This window comes from Urocitellus parryii, chromosome 15 (genome assembly GCF_045843805.1).
Source record: "Urocitellus parryii isolate mUroPar1 chromosome 15, mUroPar1.hap1, whole genome shotgun sequence".
Lineage (NCBI taxonomy): Eukaryota > Metazoa > Chordata > Mammalia > Rodentia > Sciuridae > Urocitellus > Urocitellus parryii.
The window spans coordinates 56,496,418-56,519,283 of record NC_135545.1 but is presented as its reverse complement, the minus strand read 5'-3'; the positions used below and the strand labels follow the sequence as shown (position 1 = coordinate 56,519,283).

General features: G+C 53.9%; 2 protein-coding genes across 2 annotated transcripts; both read right to left on the bottom strand.

The window, feature by feature from the left end:
• Positions 1-7,595: 7,595 nt before the first annotated feature.
• Positions 7,596-8,630, bottom strand: Foxl1 (forkhead box L1). The gene has a single exon (XM_026401932.2). The coding sequence runs from the start codon at positions 8,628-8,630 to the stop codon at positions 7,596-7,598; it is 1,035 nt and encodes a 344-aa protein (XP_026257717.2).
• A 9,321-nt stretch (positions 8,631-17,951) lies between these two features.
• Positions 17,952-19,454, bottom strand: Foxc2 (forkhead box C2). Its single transcript, XM_026401930.2, has one exon. It carries the CDS (start codon positions 19,452-19,454, stop codon positions 17,952-17,954), a length of 1,503 nt encoding a protein of 500 aa, XP_026257715.1.
• Between the last annotated feature and the right edge of the window lie 3,412 nt (positions 19,455-22,866).

The following is a 22,866-nucleotide window of genomic DNA, read 5'->3' as shown; positions in this document are numbered from 1 at the left end:
CCAAAGGCTTAGTACATATATAGTGTGTGTGTATGTGATGTTAACTCATTATATTGAATTACAAGACGAAATGATCATGTTTTGGCCATTTGAGGTCAAAACAAATATATTATTACACTTGATTCCACCTGAATCTACTTTTTTAATGTGGCCACGAAAACTTGCTGAATCCCTCTCTTTTTTTGGCTCACTGGTACAGAAGAAGACACCCTGACCAAGAGGCATAGGAGCTCTCTTAGCTGGAAAGTCCCAGAGTCTGGGCTGCTGGTGTCACTGAGGCAGGTCACCTCCTGGAGGGTGGGAGACCTCCAGTTCAACTTCCACACCCCAGGAAGAGAGAAAGTAGGGGAAGGAGAGCCCCAGAGTCTGTGAACCTGTCCCAGGGAGGCGAGAAGGTGACAGAGCTAGCTCCTGCCATCATCCCCATTCCCCTGGCGTCAAGAGGTCCAGAGAGATGAGACGGGGTTTCCCAGGTGTCAGTCTTACAGGCCGAGGGTCCCTCATCTGAAGTGCTTAGGTCCAGAAGGGTTTCATATTGGGGATTTTTCCAGGTTTTAGAATATTTGCACAGGAGGTACTCGGGGATGGAGACGCAGGCCTGAACATGAAATTCACTGATGTTTCCCAGGCACCTTCCACATGGCATGGCGGTGGTCCTATAGGATATTTTTAGTGAGCCTGCAGTTTTGACCAGGAGTGCAGCATCTGCAACTCCAGGACTCCTTCTGAAACGGACCTGCCACGTGCCTCTAGGACAAGACACCTGACAGAGAGAGAGAGAGAGAGAGAGAGAGAGAGAGAGGAGAGAGGAGAGAATCCATCCACCGGCCTCTTGTTGGGGTGGTTAAAATTAAATGAGAAAATGGACATGAAAGTTCTTGTGCAAAATAAGTCTCTTTCCCTCCCTATATATTATTACACCTTGTTGTGAGTTGGTGATCATATCAAAATCAAAAATTAAATAAATCTATTTCTTGATCATTTCTCTCCACTGCATGTCTGCCAATAATTAAAATAAAAGTACTGTGACATACAGAGTTCTCTGTCCCTGGTAGTCTGTGAGTGCATTGCACAGGAAATGCAGAAATACTTTTTGGTGGTAATCATGACAGAAATGATAATGATGGTGGTGATGATGGTGTGCGGATGGTGGTGATGATGGTGGTGATGATGGTGGTGATGATGGTGGCGGTGATGGTAAAGGTAAAGGTGGTGGTGTTGGTGGGGATGATAATGATGATGGTTGCATTTAAAGACTATATTGCTTACATATGTGAAGGAAATACCAAAATACATTGAAAATACCAACTATACTCTTGGAGGAAGACTATCCCAAGTCATTATAGAATTACAATTTTGCTCTTTTAAATGATTTTCTGAATGCTAGATTTCTTGAGTGAAGACAATAACTTCTACATTGGGAGGAGTCTCAGTGGAAGGTAACATCAAGGTCACAAAGAGTGCCGAGGGGCCACTCTGGCCAGAGGTAAAGTATACAGAGGGAATAAAGAATAAGTGGTAAGAACACCTTTCTCTGTTCCTGAAATCCACTCGTGCATCTACGCCTTGCTTTGGTGGCTCTCAACTCCGGCTAGGGAATCAGTAGGATTGCCTAAGAGGTTTTCAAAAACATCCCTGTGTGTTCCCACCACAGGTCACCTGAACATAGAGAGTGGCACAGAGATCATCTCGCAGGCGGGGTGCACAGGACCACGCCCAGTGGGGGTGTCGCAGGTGGATGCCTCCAGGAACCCTTGGGAGAGAGCAGGGAGCCCCGCAGCGCCCACCCCACTGTGCCTCGCCTCCCCCACCCCTTGTGCTCACAATTTGGAGCCGGCAGTGCAGACTCCAAGGCCAAAAATGTGGGAAAGTTTATTTATTTCCCCAAAACATTCCTGATTTGTAATGTGCTTTCTAAAAATGTTCCAGCTGACCAAGCCCCTGCTATATTTAGCTGCAGCATTTAAAAGAAATGTTCTTTACACTTTATAAGGCGGGCCAGGAAATGCAAGGGTTTAAGAGAAAATTGCTCCTCCTCTGGTCCCTTTCTCCCAGGAGGGGACAGAAGCTCCCAAGGCCCACAGGAACAGCCTCTGTGCTGGGGAGAGGCACAGAGTCCCATCCACTCAAGGGCCCTGAGCTCACAGGGGCCCAACAGCCACCCCTGGGAAGTGCCCCCTGAGTGCCTGGGCCCCGGGGCTGAGCCCGGAAGCATGGTGGGGGTTCTGTCCCGCAGCCTGGCGTCTGTCTGGCCCTCGGCCATGTCTGCTGTCCTCGGCTGTCCCTCCATCATGAGTGGCAGCTTCTTTTCTCTTGGCTCTGGATTCCAACAGTCAGATCAGCTCCGAGGTGAAGCTGTGCGGTGAGAGGTGAAGTGGACCGCAGCCCTGGCGCAGGAGTGGAGAGGAGTCCAGAAGCTGCTGCTGCCCGAGAGCCACAGGACACCGGGGGAGTGGCTGTTCAGGGTTTTGCTGCAGAAGTCAGAGTCCCAGACAGAGACTGGGGGCCTCTGTCAGTATACAGTGCTAAGACCCACCATCCGTTAGTGCTTCTTGTGTGCCAGATGTCAACCAGTTCCACTCTGACCACCACCCAGGCAGGAGGTAGGTCCCTCCCATTCTGCCCACGTGGTGGGTCTGTCAAACCAGTGGATGCCTGTCTGTTAATTGTCTGCTCAGGACAGCACCATGAGGCAGAGGCCCCAGTGACTGGCCTCTCCCCACCCCACCAAACACCAAGTACTGAATGAAAGGAACCAGTAAGATGCCCATGATAGGGCCTCCCCGTCTCGGGTGGTGTGTCCACCAGACCTGGAAGAGTGGGGGTAGGAGGTCAGTGGGGGGTGGCCAGCGCCTAGCATGGCAGATGCCTGGGGCACCAGGAGGGTTAAAATATCTCTTGCTGCACAGAAGAGACAGAGCTGGACATCAGGGAGACAGGGCCCCCACCAAGGGTGGGCACGTGTTCTAGAAGGTGAAGGCAGCGTCGGTCAATCCAGAAGGCCAGTAGCAAGGAACGCCTTGCTTCAGATGCTCAACGACCTGAGCCAAGGCAGTGTCCCCCCTGCAGAGATTGAGGACAGGGACGGCAGGGTGGGGGCAAGACCATGAGGTCAAGTCCAGGCCCTGGTCCCACCCACCTAAGAGGAACAGACCAGGTCTGGAGCTGCCCCCGGCAGGAAGCCGACCCGTGGGAGAGCCCACCCTCTGCCTGCCACCGGCAGCCTGCTGCGCCTCGGTATCTGGGCAGCGGCCACCAATGAGCCTAAGGAAGCACCCTTCCCCACCCACACACTGGTCCCTTCTCAGCCCATCTACCCCTCAGCTGACCCCTGTGACCATGTGTTACCGGGGTCCCTCTCGCTGGTCTCTGACAGGTGTCAGTCAATGAGAGGCATCAGGGTGAGGCTGGGCACTGCGCCGGGCTCCCTCCTGCTCTGGATCCGAAGGTGGGCCTGCTGCAGGCCGAGGTGCTGGGAGAGCGTGTGGCAGAGCACTTCCCCTTGCTGGTACCTGTGTCCCTGTCCTTCCCCACCCTTGGTCTCTTCATTGCCCTAGTGAGTTTCCCTTCTCTGCCAGGACCTCCCTTCTCACACCTGATAGGTAAGTGGTGGAAGCCAAATCTTTGCCCCACCATCTGCCCTTATGCCTCAGTCCCCTCTGTCAGAGTAAACAGAGACACCTGAGTTACCTGTGGACCCCAGATGGCCAGGCATCCCCACAGTGCAGACCCTGAGCTCAGACCCTCTGATCCATATTTGGCCTATGAGCCCCACGTCTGATGTCCCCAGGGCAGTTAGTGTTTGGATGCCATTTGAAGGGACAGACCCCCACCACCACTCAGCCAAGACCTCACCAATTTCTCTCTCTCTCTCTCTCTCTCTCTCTCTCTCTCTCTCTCTCTCTCCTGGGGATGGAACCCAGGGCCTCATCCGTGCCAGGCAAGGCACTGTCTGTCTATGACCTCTCCGGGTCACTGTGTACCCAGGAGAACTGGGCCTTAGGATCTCTGGATAAAGGCCAGCAAGGTGGAGAACTCTCCATTTGGCTCTTCAGGTTATATTTTCAAATTACTTTAAAAAGCAAAAGAATTTTACTTTCCCAACAAGCTCGTGCTCTTTGTTCTTGATGATAAACTGTGCTTGTTGTAGTTGGCATTTTCTACTTTGTGAAAAAGGCTTTACTTCATGGAAGCCAGAGTCCAGCCACCGTGAAGGAGGTAAGGCACAAGACCCTGACTTGCTGGATTCTCTCACTTGAAGGTACAGCTAGCTTCTGAGATTGTCCCCTACTTCTGTGACATGAGCAACAGCCTCCTGTTGGCAGCTAGGCTCTGGGTCTGGGCTATAAAATAATCACATTGGGCTAATTCTGTAACCCACCCAGGGATACACACTGTGACTGCATATCAGAGAACATGGTATTTCTGAAAAGGTCTAAGCAGGCTTTCTGGGTTCTGAACTCTCCCAGAGTGTGCTGGGAGCCTGGAGAACACTGGCTCCTACAAGAGCCGGCAAATTCCCAAAGCCAGACAAAGCAGGAGACCTCTGCAAAGTTTTCTGTCCTCGTAAAAATCGTAGAGGCCAAGTTCTCAAAGTGGCTTCATCTTCCAAGATTACTTTATAAAGTCTTTGTTAGTTTTATTACAATAAAACTAATGCAAAAAAATAAAATAAAATAAACTGTCCCTAGCTTGAACTGTATAGGAAAACAAAATGGTAGAAAATTATATAGAAAAATAAAATCTTTCAATAATATCAATGTTTGGGCTAATGTGAAAGGACCCAACAAATCCAATCTACATGCAAAAAGGGTGTATTTCTGGGAGTTCATATCTCTAACATATACATATACATGTAGGTGTGCATACATATATCATACACAGGCATACATATGTATATGTAAATACCATAACATGCATGTGTGTACATATAAATGTATGTATACACACTTACCATTAGTGCCTTCAGATCCTCCGTTATGATCAGTGTATTAATCTGTGTGTGTGAGAGAGAAAGAGATAGGGCTTGGAGCAAAGATCACTTCATTCAGAGGAGAGCAGAGATGCAAACCTTGAACTGGTTGTATAAAAGCAGAACCATAAACTTGCTTCTGGTTTTCCCTTAATGGAGCTAAGATTCTGTTTTAATTAAAGGTACAGACCATTTCTTGGTCTCACCCATCTATAATTTTGAGCCGATGATAAGTATGGGCATTAGAGCAACTGTTTGGGTCAATAAGGCCCAAATCCCCTCTTTTCCTTCAGTAGGAAGAAACATGTACAAAATTACATAAATCACTCCAAAATCCATTTTCCTTAGCATTTCTAAATCTGGGGAGAGGGAGGGTTGAATAGAATCGCCTTCCTGTATGTACAAATACACAAAGTACACACATACTCTTGCATGTCTCTGTGCCTCAAAAATAATGTTCATACAATGCTTCTTTGAATTTTAAGTCTAAACACAACCTTTTTCACATAGTAGTATTAGATTATTTGTTTCTTGAAAAATAGTGGTCACCAATGAAGAACGTGACAGCATATCAAACAAAAGAAAAAGAAAAATTAAAAACACCCAACCCAGCTCAAGTACTCAACTTCCTTTCTGGTGTCCCCAGACTCCTTGGGGCACTGGGTCCCCCAGTCCCCCCTCAGCCTGTTCCTCTCAGGAGCCGGAGCCTCCCATGCTGCCGCATGGCTCTGGACCGTAATCCCAGTCTCCTCTTTCCTATTACACTGTTTGTTTATTTCCCCCTAGTAATCCACTGAACCAGGCACTGAGAGGTTAATGTAAAAACAACTTTATTCACAGAGGCTGAGAGTGTGGGATAACAAAATATCCAATGACAGCCCACCACATTTTAAGTTCAGCACAGTGAGCCCAGCCCTCGCCAATGGGCCTCTGCAAATCAAGGACACTCCTGAGCTCACTACAGTCTTCCCGTCAGCCTGGGTAGAACCCTGCCCTGGAAATGCTTGCGGATCAGTCTGCATGGTGGCTGTGCAAAGGGATCTCCAGAAGGCCGGCTCTGCACCTACGAGCTCTCGGCTCACTCTGCCTGCCCCAAACATCCTTCGAACCTATGGACCAGGAAGCCCTCTTGACTTCAGAACCATTTCTGTACAAGTCCTGGGAAGTATCTTAGTTATTCTGAAGGCCTCTCTCAGTCCACTTCCAAGAACTCATGGCTCTTTGTACCTTTCCTACACCAGACAAGACACAAGTTCCTTGGACGTTCAGGAAATCAAGTTTCAGAACACACAAGGCAGCCCAAGTGGAGGTGCGTGGGAGTCTGGGAGTCTGAGAGTGGTCCCCTAGAGGCTGGAGCTTACCAGATCTTTGTGGCAGACCCAGCTGCCCAACAGACTTCCAATCACCTCCTCAAGGTGTTTATTCAAAGTCAGCCTCCTGGTCTGCAGGAAGGGGCTTGGAGTGGGTGTCCCTGTCCCAGGCTGGGAGTGTCTGAGAGAATGCTCCACCAGGCTCTATTGCAATCTTCCTGGGCCGGACCCTTCCTCAGTCAATAGCAAGTTTTCTTGCTCTTCCCAAATTAACCCATCTCTCCCTCAATCAGTTTACGTTTGCTTCATTTGGCTTTTTGGATTAAATTAGTCCTTCATTTCAGGATTCTGGAAAATGTAGCGAAAACCAAACCCAGATCTTGAAAAACTATGGAAATTAAAAAAAAAAAAAAATCTGATGTCGTCTAAGGCATACTCCACCCTCCACACCCTCCCCCTGTCACTTAAAATCTTTCAATCCCTTAAAAACAAAAGCAAAAGCAGAGCGGCTATTCTGAATTATAGACCCAGCAGGAAAGGTAGACTCATCTCACTAGGCAATGGAACACCACCTTACCCAGGATGCGCCTCAGGAGAAGCTGTTACTGTGAGAGTAGAAAGAGTCAAGTGTTTAGGCAAAGAATAAAGCATGTTTCTTTTACTGCCTAGAAAGAAATTCAGAGAAGAATTCTCCATTTAAAATACAAGTGTTACTGCTTTCCGGGGTTTCTTGGCATCCACCTTAACCTTGGTCATAAATGCTAACCAGGCCTACATTTCCAAAATGACCCCATGGAATAGGGGCCACCCTGAGTCCCAAACTGGACTTCTGGGACAAAGCCAACTGAGAACTGCCCCCCCCCAACACAGGGGACTCAAAGTCAAAGCCCAGGCCATGCAAGACATGGGAGCCTGCAACCATAGTATGTAGATCCAAAGATCACGGTGACTGTTAGTCCTCTGTTCAGGTGGTCAGCAGGGTTCTCCTGCCTAGTAGCCCAGGGCCTATGGTGGCAGCAGAGGATCAAGTCATTAGGTCAAGGAATTCTCCTGGAAAGGGTCTGTTCAAATCCCCACAAGGTGGTTCTTTTAGATCTCCAAAGCCAGTCCCCTTTGCTGGGTAAATCCACTCCTGAGGAGGGGGCAAACGCGCTCACCTACGCACAGAAGTTGGAGAGGCTGACCAGAACCCTATTGTCTACACAAGCAAAGATCCCTTTTAAAAGAATGTGCCTCTTCTCCTGGAAGGACCGTGGCCACCGGCTCAGAGGAGGCTCGGCCAGGGCAGAGGAAAGAAGGCGCCACTGCTTGCTTTACTGGAAGCGAAGCACCGCGTCGGGGAGCTGCAGGGGGAAATAGGAGAGGAAAGGGATCCCCAGCTGGTAAAAGCCGCCCTGGACGTGCGGGTCGAGCATCAGGGAGGCGTTGAAAGGTGGACGGAGACTGGAGGAGGCGGCCAGAAGTGAGGCGCCCAGGCCGCCGGCCGGCCCTGGCTTGGCGTCCCCGGGGACCTCGCCCCCTCCAGCGGGTGTCTGGCCCTGCCTCTCCGCCAGGATGCTGTCGATGCTGAAGCTATTGGACTTGGAGCTCTTCGGAGAGCTGCGGGAGGCCGGCCGCGGAGGGGACCCCGGGCCATCCCCCGTGCGCGCTGGCTGGCCCACCGCCACCGCCACGGTGCCCTGGACAGCATCGCCTGCGTCCTGGTCCGGCGACCCAGGGCCCAGCCAGTGGAGGGACGCCTGCGGAGAGGAGCCTTCCCCGAGGGGCGAGGGGCGCTTGGGCGCTCCCTCACGGCTGGGGATTCCGGGACTGGGGCGCGCTGCCCCGCTGGCCGCCTGGGGCCGCGCCTCTGAGCCGCGCTCCTGCAGCTCCGCGCGAGCCCGCTTGGCCTCCGGGGCCCCGGCGCCGGGTTTGGGCTTCCTCTTCCGGCGCCGGTAGTTGCCATTCTCGAACATGTCCAAGCAGCGAGGGTCCAGCGTCCAGTAGCTGCCCTTGCCCGGCCGCCCTTTCTCGCGGGGCACCTTGACAAAGCAGTCGTTGAGCGAGAGGTTGTGGCGGATGCTGTTCTGCCAGCCTTGCCGGTTGTCGTGGTAGAAGGGGAAGCGGTCCATGATGAACTGGTAGATGCCGTTGAGTGTGACCCTCTGCTCGGGCGCGTCCTGGATCGCCATGGCTATGAGCGCGATGTAGCTGTACGGTGGCTTCTGTGGGGGCTCCGCTCGGCCGGAGGCGGCCAGAGCAGCCGCGGGGGCGAAGGCCAGAGGCAGCCCGGGTCTCTCAGGGCCGTACAGATAGAGCATGGGCGAGGCGGCCAGAGCAGGCAGCCGGGGACCGAAGAGGTGACTCATGGCGAGCCAGAGCCGGCGCTGCGCTCCGGTAGGCAGGCGACCCCGGAGGCTCAAGGACTGCGCGGCGCGCCACAAGGGCCCTCCTGGGGAGCCTGCCTCGAGTCTGCCCTCCGCTCTGCCGCTCTCCCTGGCTGCTCGGCGCTCTGTCCTTTCTTCATGGCTTTAAAAATGTTAAATAATTGTTGTAAGTTTGCTATTATATGTTGACTTAGCGCTGGAAAATAAATTGTCTATGATAAACAGTCGTTGTGTTCTCAGCCCACCCACATTAATTAAAATTTCATTGCTGAAAAACTCCAAGCTTTTCTCTCCACGTGTCTTTTTGATACCAGCCAATCGGTTTCGGGGCTATTCCTTCATTTGTTTATAGAATTAGTCTGTTGATAAGTCCGCCCACCCAAGTTGAATCAAGCTGTGTTTATTTGGAAAAATTTCCGGGCACCCAATATATAAACGCACTGATCTGATGTTTGAAATATCACGTCCACCCCTTGACGCTGTAAGCACACACAGTCAGTGAGGCAGGATGTGGACGGGTGGCTCGAAGCCGGGTCTGCAGGGCCAGGAAGGCAGGGTGGGGGGGAGCACCAGCGTGGGTTTTACTGTTGGCCTGGGGGCACCCCATAACCTTGAGTCTCCCACAAAAGGTCTCTCTTCTTCCAGGCCATTAGGAGATGGAGAGAGCAAGGCCCTAAAAAGTACTTTCTGAGGCCCTTAACCAAAACCTTTTTTAGAGGTAGTATCCCCGGTGAGAGGTTTGGTGTCTGAAGTGGGGTGCAGCCCTTTCCAGACAGATGCTGGGCACACTCTGTGGGAGACAGGCATTCTCCAGGTGCTGAATGCCCCCAAAGAGGAGTGGACCCCAGGAGCCAACCTCTCCTTGCAGGAAGGCAGAGGCGAGCAGAAGGCACAAGGGTACCAGGTCTATAGCTCTGGTTGAAGAAGATTTCAAAAACACTGTTTGCCGAGTTGGGGGCAACACTAGAGTCTTTCTGGGGGGCTAAGGTTGCAATCAAGAAACACCATCAAGGGGCACTTGGCAGCTGGCGGGTGAGCTGGTATTTGTGGATGCGGGTCTTTTGCTTTATATCCTGTGCTTTCCTGTTTATAACAAGGAGGGGGGTTATAACAACTTCACAAGTGCATGCAGCTGGCCCGTGATTACATTAAGCATTTGGGAAGCCTGCTTGCTCTCCCCCAACCCCCCCTCCCACCCTGGGGTGTAAGCAGCCCCTCTTCTGTCTCATTTTACATTTAGCCACGTCACACTTTGAATCAAAAATCCTGAATGATACCAATTCCAAAGGAGTCCTCTCTTGCCCACTCCAAGTTGGGGTAGGGGTGGGGGCATGTAGCGTGACCAAGTCCTGTTTGTGATCTCCGCTGAGTGTTCTTTTAAAGGAAAAAGAAAACACTGGGGATAACTGAATTAGCGTTTCATTGAGTAAACCGGCGAGCGGTGCCAAAGAGAAAAGGGAGGGTGGGGACGGCAGGTGGGCGTAGAAACGTAGAAACGGCCACCCGCACGCACCACCCGAGGGGGCGTGGCACTGCGCACTAATGTGGGAGGAAGGTGTGTCGCGGCAGCTGTCACGAAGACACATCAAGCTGGGGACTGGTTGCCAGAGCTCAGGTAGCTTTTGCACGAAGAGCAGGAGCGCATCCCACTCCATTAGGAGGAACCTGGAAGGTAACCCACGTGGTTGGGGCTTTCCGGATACCGTGGAGGACATAGACGGCATCCTGCGGAGAGTTTGAAATACCAAAAGAAAGTCGCAGCCAGCATCAGAAAAACCCAGTTTAGGTGCAGATCCCAGGGTCTGGGCTGGCGTCCCCCAGTCGGGACCTGCACCTAAACTAACGCATGCCTAGCGTGCCGGCAGGCCTAAGTCCTGAGGGTGGTCCTCTAGACAAGAGGAGGCCGGACGTAGTCCTCTCAGGATCCCTCCTTATCGCCAGTGCACCCCCTTTCAATCCTGGGGTGAGAAAAGAGCCTTAGTGTAAGCACATTTGCAAGCCTGGGGTCACCGGGCCTCTCCAGATCAGCACCATCCGGTCAGCCCAGGTTGGAAGCCAACTCCAGTTCCACCTCTGCGCTGCCGGCTCGAACAGACCCAGACCGAGAGACCGGTGTCGCGACGCAACCCCCTCCCACACCTCTGCACCTCGCAGCCCCTCCCAGAGCTCCCCTGCACCCGAAGTCCAGCACGCACATCCCCAATTCTCTGGAAACGCGTGCCGTCTGGGCGCGTCTTCCAAACTCTAAGGCAAATCCCAGCTTGAATCCGTGCACTAATAAACACCTCCCAATTTGGGCACAGGCCGAATGAGGGCGGAGATACGCAGGGCCGGTGGGCGGAGCACTGATAGTAACAAGGAGGAAATAAATAAACAAACAAACAAATAAATAAATAAGAATCACACACCCCCCTTCTACTCGCGGTTGCCTTCGCACGCCCAGCCCTGCGCGCTTGAAGAGGTCTGCGCAGATTCCAGCTGTGAACTCCAGCGTCGCCCCAGCCCGGCTCCAGGGCCAGCGCGGGCATAAATTCTGGGCTTCCAGGTGAAGAGTTTGTAACTTGAGCTCAGGTGGGGCTGCTGTGGGGACGAACTTGGCGCTCGGGCACATTTCCACATTTCCACATTTCCGGGGACTGCAAGACCTAAGGCCCTAGCGTCCAGGAGCGGATGCGCCCTCGTGCGGAAGCTCCGTTGGAGGAGGACCCGGCTGAGGCCAGTTGGCGGACAGCTAGTCTGTGAGACAGCGACGGGAGTGGGCGGGACAGAGGAGTGGGTGTCCTAGAGAGCCCTTACAGATTCCTAAGTCTTCAGATCCCTGCAAAGCACGTCATCACCAAGTCAGTTGGTGAGAGCCACCTTCCTGGTGGAAACCCTGAGACCGCCATCGTGCCCGGAGGCTGCAGGAAGGCTTGACCTTCCAACTCGCTAGCAGAAATCGAGGGCAGTCGCACCATTCCCAGTCCCCAGACTGAGCGGAAGTGAGCTCCTCAGGGAGGCTGGTTGGAGCCCAGGCTCTGGGGAGGGAAAGAGCCTTGGAAAGAAAGAGTGGTGAGCTGGGGGCTCCTCCCACTGCCCCCATACACCCTTCCTTGCTCAGCCCACAGTAAAACATCCCAGTTAGGGTCATCTGCGTCATCTCTTCAAACATCCACATCCCTCTTCTAAATGTGAAGCCAGTTCACTGTATATCACCTATATAGTTATAAATACTTCACGGTAATGATATGTGTGAGACTCCACCCTACAGTCAGCTGCTGGAGAAGAGTGGGTGGAAAGACACAAGGCCCAGCCTGGGCACCTTCCTGACAACCTAAAAACATTGCAGGCAAAGGCGATAACAACAGTGTCAGTCACTGAGATCAGGGGAGCGCGCCCGGCTGTTGGCGTCACCCCAGCTGCTTGTAGGAAGTCATTTCACCCCCACAACAACTCTTAGAGGTCTGACATTTTTGTCACTCCCAGTTTGCAGACAAGGAAACCGAGACCTAGTAAGTTGACTTGCCTTGGGTCCTTCATGGGGAAGTGTTCCAAAGATAGAAAAGCGATCTTATGACAACAGCCACATGTTTGGACCCCCGGGGCCGGTGGGAGTTCCCTCCGGAACCCTCTCAGCATCTCTGAACGATGGGTGTGAAGGATTCACCCATTTTGCAGATGACAAAACTGAGGCTGAGTGCAGCACTCCAGGGCTGGTGAACGACAGAACAGGGATCTGAACCCACGTGATTGTCCCCCGAGGTGCTGCTCTGGGGTCTGGCCCCATCAGGGTCTGAGAAGGACTCTCTAGAAGAGAGGCTTCCGTAAAGGAGAGGGTGCCTGGAGAAACCCAGGAGACCCTCTCCTCACCTCACCCCCACGGCCTCTGAGGCTGGGGCACAGGGTCTTCTGTCCTTCTCTTCGTGGTGGTGGGGGCCATGGGCTGGGACCAGGAGGGGAAGGTAATGGCGACCCAGCTGGTCCACAGGATGCTCAGCCAGGCAGAGGGCAGGGCATCCTGAATGACCACTCCCTCAAGCTCACCTTGTTCCCAGGAGTGAAAGGCTCAGAGTGAGCTGCAGAGGCAGGTGCACCACCTTGCACAAGCACCGCAGGTAGCAGGGTCCACTGAGACCACAGAGTCTTTTCTGTTCTGTTCTCCAGGAAAACCCCAGAGCTGAAGGAGGTCGGTCCTTACTGACAGTGCACTCTATGTTCCTTAATCCTCACAACAATTCTATTTGACCACCCCCCATCCTGTTTTTCCCCAGTTGAGAAACTGGCCCAGAGAGCTTCAGGTGATGGGGCCTGGTCACATGAGCCCTCTGCCAGCCTGTTTGTAAGGACCGGATTTGGTGTATCCACATTTGGCCTTAGGCCTTAGGAAGACTCCACTGGGACCTGGGCCCAGGGGTGCCCACCTGTAACCCCAGCAACTGGGAGGCTGAAGCAGGAGGATTGCAAGTTGTAGACCAGCCTGGGTAATGGAGCAAGGCCCTGAGGATGTAACTCGATGACAGAGTGCCCTGGGCTCATTTCCCCCGTACTACCAAGAAAGAAAGGACCCCAGGGAAGGAAGGAAGGAAGGAAGGAAGGAAGGAAGGAAGGAAGGAAGGAAGGAAGGAAGGAAGGAAAGCCGCCCTGGGAAGTCCACGAAGATAACATGAAGCTAGGTGAGAAAAAGCCAGAGGGCCACCAGGAGAGGGAAGGCAGAGGGCAGAACCAGGCGCTGCCAAGGGGCCTCTCTGGTCATATGATCTCAGAGCCTGGGGTGTGAGGCTGGGGTTCCTGGGAGGAAGCTGCATTCAGGCCTGGAGGCGGAAGCCTGCTTCCCAGCGCCATTCCCTTGAAGCCCCAGGATGCCAGTTCTCTTCTCAGCCTGCCCACTCCATTCCACCTCTTCACATGCTCACAGCCCCGGGCTGAAGCTCCCCGCAAGCCAGACATTTGGAAAAACCACAGCACACAAAGTGATATCCGCAAAACTCACTCTGCACAAGACACAATTCTGCTTCCCTTGGCTGCAGAGCAGGGATGTTGAGAGGGGAGGGGAGGCCTGGTGGGAGTCAGAGGTGGGTGGCGTCTTCCCAGGCACAGGGCCTAGCCCCGAAGAGGGTCATGGCTGCCAACCTTCCAAACTCCCCTGAAACATTCCCCTCCTTTCCTTGCATGCCTCTGTCAAAAAGCAAACATTGCAAACGCCTTGGAGAGCTGAGGCCACGCAAGAGAGAGGCGGGCAGCAAATGCTTCTCAAAGTTTGGGAAAGCATTTCAAATATGTGGGGTAAGAAAGCATTCCGGAGAGAGGGCAGCCCTGGTGGCTCCAGCCAGCCTGTCCCCTCACCTGGCACTGAGGCACCGGCCCCGAGCACCCCCTCTCCATCAGCAGCAAGCTGCCCCGAAGGCATAGAACCTTCACTTCCACGGACCCACGTCTGCTCCATGGCACGGGTGGACAGCTGCAGATGCCCATGCAGGACAGGGTTCCTGAGGGCCAGGTGCAGGATCTGAGGCCACAGTGGTCCTACCAAAGTGGGTCTTTTCTCTGTGCTCTGTCACCATTCACTCAGGTTTTGGTTAACAATGAATTTCCACCAACCCATCCTGCCCAACAGCCCCTGGCCTTGTTTGGATTGGGGGCAGGAGGCAGGGGCTGCCTAGCCGGCTCTTTCTCAGGAGGGAGCTGGAAGCTGCCTTCTGGCTCTGGGGCCCTGCAGGAGTCTCTGCCAGTGCTGTCAGTGACCTGCCCCCAGCAGTGGAGGGGCAGAGGGAAGAAGAGGACCCTGGAGATTTATGAGGCAGGCTCCGGATTCCCAGGACCCTGCCCTTCCTTCTTCCAGTTTCTGATCTTCATTTCTCACAAGCAGAGGGAGGGTGGTGGGGAAGAGAGGTCCATCCCAGAAGCCCTGGCTGTGCCAGGTGGAAGGAGAAGGGCTGCTTCTGTAGCCTGTGCGCTTTTCAGCTCCAGAGCACCAGGGAGGCAACAGGTCCGTTCCTGCAGATGTGCTCTTGGTATTTCTAGTCCAACATGTGAGCAGTTCAGGAGGTAAGTCACTGCAGAGTTGACACCTTGGGGGCAAGTCACTGGAGCCAGAGCAGTGAGGGCCACCAGGCTGCAGATTCACGGGAGTTCTGGAAGAGGCCTGGGCAGGGCAGGACACTGGCAGTCCCTTCCTGAGCACTGTGAAGTGGTGTGTGGCCTCAGGGTCTTCCAAGAAGCACGTGGTAGATGTATGTGGTGGACGGCAGAGGCCCCCACCCCCAGAATCAGGCGGGTGAGGCCAGGCACCCTTCTGCCCAGACCTTTCCCCCCTCTTCTAGAAGGCTTCCCACGGACAGAGAGGGCTAAGAAAGAGGCAGCCAGTCGATATGTGGATCACCGACAGCCTGTGCCTGGCGCCCAGGTCTTTTTTGGCAGGCAGCAGACACTTGGCGTGGGGACGAAGACCTGCGAGCCGGCGGGGCCGCCGCTTTGGTGCCGCTTTGCTCACAGCGTCTGGCTTGGGGCTTCTCCGCTGGGCTGCAGGAGAGGCTGCTAAACCGAGGCCTGAGGCCGCGCAGGAGCAGCGAAGCCGGGCGAGCCGAGCCTGGGGCGAGGCGACACGCAGCAGACAAAACCAAGCTCCCGGCCGTTCCCGCACCGCCCAGCCTCCTTGGTTTAAGACTCCCGGAGAGAGTGAGGGAGCGCGCTGGCCCACACCTCCCAGGGCCGCGGGTCTCCACTCTCCCGCCTCCGGAGGCCCCAGATGCGACCGTCCTGAGCTTGCCCACCTTCCCAGAAGAATGGAAAGACCCATTGCCCTCGCTCTGCGGGCTGCTACCCGCTGGCAGCTGCGGCTTCTTGAGGAAGGCTTCCTAAGGTGCAGAAGCCTGGCGCGGTGTGGCGGTGTGGCACGGTGTCGGCGGCAGCCGGGTCTCTCCCCGACTCCATGCCTTCTCTACTTTCCAGGTCTCATCATTCACAGGGCAGCGAGAGTTCCAGACCCTAAGGCAGGGCAAGCTTTCAGGGAGGTCTCTTTGGAACATCTGGAGAAGGAGAGCACAACCCACTCGTGGTGCTGAGTGGTCCTCTTGGGTCAGGGGCAGGAAGAGCAGAAGCAAAGTGAAACCGGTGTGGCTGGTGGGAGCCAGGGGCTCCGGCCACCCAGTGCTGACCCTAGTAGAGGACCCCTTCCTCAGGTACCTCCTCTTGCTCACTGAACCCTAGCATGGCTGCCTAGGTGCCTGCTCAAGTCAAGCCCCAGTCCGAACCTATGGAAAGAACCAGCCCGCAGGCTTTAAGCCTTGACCACCGGCCACCTCTGCCTCCGCAGCCTGAAGAATCTGTGCTGCACATGTGGGGAGAATTACTGTGCTTCAGACTTCCCCTCACTCTATTTTAACGTGGCACAGAGGCAAAAGGCCATTTTGAAAACACAACACCCAGGTTACAGTGATTGGTAGTCAGCCTTGCACCAAGCAGAGCCACCCGTAGCTAAATCGCAGTCCCCTGGAATGTTAAATTCAAAAAGAGCTTTGTCCGTGGCAGAGCACAGCTCACCTGCTGGGGTGGGAATGAGAGAAGCTGGAGTCCCAAAACTCACAAGTGGAGGCCAGCAGGGGAGTTGTAGATTCCAGCAAAAAAAAAAAAAAAAAAAAAAAAAGATAAGAAAGACATTTCCTCAACTACATTTCACAAAGGCTATATTGATATCAAAATTTTAAAAGATAACAAAATCACAAAGAGTAAGGATATCATTATTTAACATCCTAAATTGATTAAAATTTAGAAATCTAAAAGCATCAAATTGCTTTCAAAGGGCAGTGAGCTTTGAAATTTATTCACTGCAATAGGGTAAAGATTTAAAAATCAAATAGGGAAGTAAAGCCTTCTGAAACCCATGTCTGGGCTGGTCCCAAAGGCAAGAAATATTAAATGCTAGAGAATCAATTCCCTTGGAACCTTTGCTGGCCCAGCTCAAATTCTTTTCTGGAAAAACCACTGAAGTGAGCAAGAGAAGCCCGCATTTTAGGAAATCGAGGGAAAGAAAGCAGGACTCACCCTGGCTTACAGTTAGCAAATGGGTAATGTTTATCCTTCTCCTTTGCCTCCTAAATTGGGGACAGCTGGACATTGAAATGGAGTGGCACTGTTTTGTTTTGACAACTGGCACTTTTTTCTGCATATAACAAAATGCACTACAGCAACTGACCAGCTCAGGGTCTCTCGCGAAGCCCCATCCAAAGGGGACTGTTCTCAGATTGCCTGGGGGAAAAAAAATCTAATTTTGGAGGTTTTAGTTAATTGAAAGACTTTTCTGTCACTAAATAAGACAATGGGGGAGCACTCCTGTGAGCATCTATATGTACCTACCTGTACAGCCACCGGTGTGACAGAAATAATCAGAAAAGGTGGGTTGGAAACACACCTTTTTTTTTTTTTTAATATAAGAACACAAACACATTGTCCAAACTTTGGGCAAAAAAACGACGTGGGTTTATTTTATGTAAATACAACAATTAAGACCACATAAGACAAACACAGATGAAGTTAAAATTTTTAAGTTTTTTTTTTCTTGTAAGAATACTGAGGGTGGAATCTACTATACAAAACCATCACACTTTGTAAATAAAAAGTATCAGATACTTGACTTCTTTATCCACTGACCAAAAAAAATTATAATAATAAATTATTTTCTTGTTTTGTAAAAGACCTACAATGGGGTAAAGAATTGTATTTCATAATTGTTCAAGAAAACCCCCACAGAGATTTCTTAAATTCAATTGGTAGAAATGGTTGGGCAAGATGAAAAATTATCCAGTGAACTCAACTTTAAATATTATATTAATGGCTCTGAACAACAACATAGCCTGGTTACAAATCCACACATTTGTACAGCACGGTTAGAGAAATTTAAAATTACACACAGCACATACATCATCTATAGAGACTCCCATACACCTGTGGGGGTTTCTACAGAAAGTCATTAATGGTCGCTATGGTATTTGGTCCATAATTTAGATCTTTGAAACCCCAAGTAGAGAAAAGCACAGCGTCCTGGTAGGGGAAGGGGATTTTAAAAATCGGTATTCATCTCGCTGGGCTGCGTCCCTTTAGAGGGACTTCCTGGGATCTCAGAAACGGGGCCGCGGACTAAAGTTACCTGCACGCTTCATGGACGCTTCGCAGACGGCTGGAGGCGGGCGCACGAGCTCTCGGTTCCCGGGTCTGAGAAAGAGTCGGTGGGCATGGTTTGTTTCTTTGTGCGTCACTGTCTGCAGCCTTCGCAGTCGGACAGGGTCGCGTCTGGAGGCGAGGCCCAGAGCAGGGAAGGGCTGGGGCGCTTCAGTATTTTGTGCAGTCGTAGGAATAGGGGGTCGCGTGGCGGTAGAGGGACGGCGTGGCTCTGTAGGGCAGCTGACAGCTCGCATTGCTCACCTGGGACTCCGCGAGGGTCGAGTTTTCGATTCCCAGCCGGTGAGAGTTGAACATCTCCCGGACGTTGGGGAAAGTCTGCTGCTGGGCCGCGAACGTGTGGCCAGAGAGGTGGTTTAGGTCCCCGCTGTGGTTGAGATACCAGGAAGCCGCCGGGGCCGCGGCCGACCCGGGCTGCGGCGCGGGCTGGGGCTGAGGAACGGGCGGGGGCTGTGGCGCCGGTGGGTGGTGGTGGCCGTGATGCTGGTGGTGGTGGCCCGCGGCAGCGAGCGCGCCCTCCTGGCCGGCAGCGAGGTTGAGGGCGCTCAGCGGTGATGCGGGGCCACTCGGGTGGTCCGAGAGGGTCTCGTCCAGGGCGGGCGGGACGCACATGTGCGCCGGCCGCTCGGCCCCGGTGTATAGGCTCATGGCGCGCATGCTGCACTGGTAGCCCCCCGCGCCCCCCGCCTCCAGACCCTGAGCGCACGGCTGACCGTAGGCTGCAGGCGGCGCGGCAGCGTAGGGCAGCGCCAGCGGGGGCACCAGCAGGCCAGCGCGCCCGGCCGCGGGGCTCAGTTCGCCGCCCGGCGGCGACGTTCGCAGCGTCACGATGTTCTCCACGCTAAAGCCGGGCAGCCCGTTGGGCGCCGATGCGTGATGCTCTGGCAGCGAGCGGTCCGGAGAGCCCGCTGGGGTGGAGGCCGCGCTGCGCGGGCTGCCCTGCAGCGCGCTCTCGGGGCTCAGCGTCTCCACCTTGGTGATGACCGGCAGCGCCGGCGATGCAGCCTCGCTCTTGATCACCACTTTCTTCTCGGCCTCCTTGGGGGCGTCCGCTAGGGGGGGCCCAGCCGGGGCGCCCTTGGACGATGCCGGGGGCGGCTCCTTGAGGTGGGCCCGCTCCTCCTTCTCCTTGGGCACGTCCTTCTTTTTGAAGCGCCGCCGGCGCCTCAGGAAACTGCCGTTCTCGAACATATTGTAGGAGTCAGGGTCCAGCGTCCAGTAGCTGCCCTTGCCAGGTTTCTTGTCGTCGCGAGGCACCTTGACGAAGCACTCATTGAGCGAAAGGTTGTGGCGGATACTGTTCTGCCAGCCCTGCTTATTCTCTCTGTAGAAGGGGAAACGGTCCATGATGAACTGGTAGATGCCGTTCAGGGTGATCTTCTTCTCTGGCGCATTCTGGATCGCCATGGTTATGAGAGCTATGTAGCTGTAGGGCGGCTTTACCAGGTCCTTGGGCGCCGCGGGCTGGTGGTGGTGGTAGGGCGCGTACGAGCGGCCCATGCCCGCGCCGTATTGCTCCGGGTGGCCTGAGTAGACGCCCATGGGGCTGGCCATGCCGCCGTAGCTGCCCGCTGCCCGGTAGTAATTCTGCTCGCTCAAGTAGGGCACCACTCCCAGGGCGTTGGGGTCGGACACCGAGTAGCGCGCCTGCATGCTGCGTCCAAGACCGCTCGCCACCGCCTGCGCGCACGGACTGCGGCCAGGGGAGCGAGGAAGGCCTGGAGAGTGAGAGCGAGGCGCGAGAAGGGAAAGAATCGGTGGGGACTGCCCCGGCTGAGCGAAGCCTCAGCGGCGAGGTGGAGGAGGCGCCGGCGCTCGAGCCGAAGAGGAGCGCTCGATTTCAGCGGACTGGGCGGGTCAGCATCCTGGAGGGCGCGCCCTGGGCGACCACAGCTCCGGCCCTGCTGGCCCGCGCGCTTTCGGGGTCCGGCGGGTGGCAGCCGGGCAGACTGCTGGTCGCAGCAGAGACGCCTCGCGTGCACTGGAATGATCCCCCGGTCCGCGCAAGGAGGGAGAAAGCAGGTCTCCAAGTCTCCCTGCAGATCGTCAGCCTGGAGGGTCAGCGAGCCGGGGTCCAGAGTGGCTGCCCTGCGGAGCCCGGAAAACGAGGCAAAGTCCCTTTTAGGGATTGGGAAAAGTTTCAAAAGTCTTCTTGCCGTAAGAGAGTTTTTACTTTCCTCAGGCCGCGCCCCCTCCTGCAACTTTGGACCAATCATCCGACAGCTATGGGGAGATGGCACCAATCAGGGAGAGGAGCGAAGGAATCCGGCGGCTCTAAGACCCAGCCGCGCAGCACTCGCCTTTTTTGTAGCTCAGCCCTAACTTGAAAAGTCTTTTTAAAAATGAGTTATCTTAATAAAATTTATTTTATTATGGTATTTTGGTTAATGGGACCACGTGTCCAGGGCAAAAAAATAGAAGTTTCTTAGCGAAAAATAAGTTTGAAATATAAAATCGAATTGGCGAGCGCAGCCAAGTAGCTCCCGCCACACCTTGGGGACGGCAGAGATGCCGGGGGAACTTTCTTATTAATGAGCGACGAGGCGAGTGGTTAGATTCCTAGTCATCCGGGCCTAGATTATGGATTAAAAGCGGACGTGCCAGATCCGAGTGGAGGGGACCTGCCCTGGGTGCCGTCCCGGTTAAGGCGATGATTAATCGTCTCCGGCGGGTCGCCAGCTCCGGGCGTCAGGAACGACCTGTTCAGGTTTTGGAGGCGCCGCATAGACACCGAATCCCCTCGCTCCTGCCCCGGGTCAGGCTGCGGGGGGTGGCCCTGGGAAGGCGCGTGGGGAGGGCACTGCCAACCTGGGAAAGCCACCTTTGGACTCCGCCGGGGTCCCGCACGTCGTCCGTCTCGGCCCGAGTGCCGCCGCCGCTCCGTCTCCCCCTCCTCTCCCCCGCAGACCCCGGCGGCCCACGCGTCCCTCTCCGCGCGCCTCTCCCTTCCCCAGAAATAAATTCCCTCTGACAAGCTCACTCCCGCGCTCCCCGAAGACCAGAACAATGCGGCAGCCCCCCGCGCCCAGTCGGAGCCCGGGCTGCTCCGCGGGGCCAGGGGAAACCCGAGCCTGCTTTCCGCGGGGCTTCGCCTGAAGAAGCGCGCAATTCGCGCGGAGCGCCGGGGTTCGCCGCGTGGACGCTTCCCCGCCGCGCGAGCTGCCAAACGCCGACCCCGGGGCGCAGTCCCTACCTCCGCTGCTGGCAGAGGCCCCTTGGGATTCTTCAAGTTGACTTTTTGTATTTTAGTCTCTTTTGTTTTGTTGAGTTTTGATAAGACGAATGGAGGCCCAGCAGGGCTTTTCGGGGGGCTGGGTAAGAGGGTGCAGACGGTGGAAGACGCCCCCAGGATTCTAATTATTCCCGATACTGACCTGAAGCGGACTTCTAGGACCTCGACCATCATAGTTTCCTCCTCGCCTCTAGGAATCCCGCGGACAATTTGTTTATTTAGGGAGCGATTATTTATTCCTTCCACACCTCGAATAATCCGAGCCCCCTTTGTCCACCCCCTTGAAGGGCTGGGACTGGCCTTAGCAAAGCCTCAATGCCCAGGCTTGTTGGTCCGGTTGGGTAGGGAAGAGGGTTGCAGATAAAACATTTGTGTTTCTTTTCCTAACTCTCATTAAATTCGCAGCAAGAGTGTGAATCCACCCCCTTAAGTCTTGTCTAGAAGAAATCAGGGACCTCTCGTTCATTTTCAATGAAAGAACACAAAAATATTTGTGTGCATTATCTTTGTCTCCTAATAAATTCAAAACCAAAAGGAAAGCACAGAGCAGGCTCCTATTGTCTTCAATATCCTACTTTTGAGACCCATTTTTTTATGGGTGTTCTGGTTCTTTCTCTAACTTGACCCCCCTCCCAACTTTTCCAACAATGTAAAATAAAGCTGCCCAGTTAGTTCTTAGCTCAGGGGTGGATGGCTTGCCTTCTCTCCCGACTCCAAACTCCCACTACAACTTTATTTTTTTTTTATATACCTCTAATATTTCTGCATTCATCTTTTAAAAAAACAAGGATGTGACAGAAAGTACGTTTCTCCTGAAATGCACCACAGGCATGCTGAGCCTCACAGTTTTACTGGAAATGCAAAACTATTGACCAAGAAACACCCTCAGTCTGTAGGCTTCTCGGAGGGATATTATCCACTCTGCTTTTACGAGGTGTGTGTATGTGCCGGAGTGTGTGTGTGTGTGTGTGTGTGTGTGTGTGTGTGTGTGTTAAATACTTTATCACAGCATAGGGCAAAACTCAAACTATCTAAAAACTGAAAAACAAATTCTAAAATGTCAGTTTCTGCCTGCCTTTGTACCTCTGAGAGAGCCCAGGTTTAAACCGAAGCCATCTGAGAACTTTGGTTGAGTTGCCAAATTTATGAGGCAGGAGAAGTGAAGGCCAGGGAGACCTCCTTAAGACAGAAGAGGTGAGAGAGACACTTCCCTTTCCCCTGGGATTGGGTTTCTTCTCGGTGCAGTGGGACCCTGGGAGAGATGTCTGTTCAGGTTATTCAAACACACCTGGACTTTGCCATCTTTACCATCCTGGCTTTAACCTACCAGCGTATTTGGGATTGCGGGCTGCTATTTCCTTGCTGATTTCCCCCTTCCTCATTGTCAGAGCCGAAAGCAAAATCGGGTCCCCGAGGGCCCTGCGTGTTACTAAAGTGATAAGCGGTGAAAAAGGCGAAAGTTGCTGTTTCTTCCTCACAGCGTGTCACTTCCCGTCCGGGCGCGGCAGGGCTGGGTCACCTGGCTCAGACAGACTCTGTGGGTGTTGGCGCCATCCTGCGTCCAACACGGGAACTACTCTGCCAAAAAAGAGAAGGAAAAGCCCGTGGCTTCGGCGCTAATGACGGTGCTGACACCTTACGGACGCACCTTGGCATTGCACAGCAGGAAGAGGCCTTCGGAAACCTGCCGCGGGAGGGAAGGTCAATAAACTGCGCAGTGTTTTCCGTAGCCTGGCCCTGTTTCGAGAGCATGATCTGCGGGGACACAGAAATGTCTTTGAAACTTCTTGGGAGCAAGAAGTCTTCTCCAGGGAAATGCTCCCAGGTTTTTTT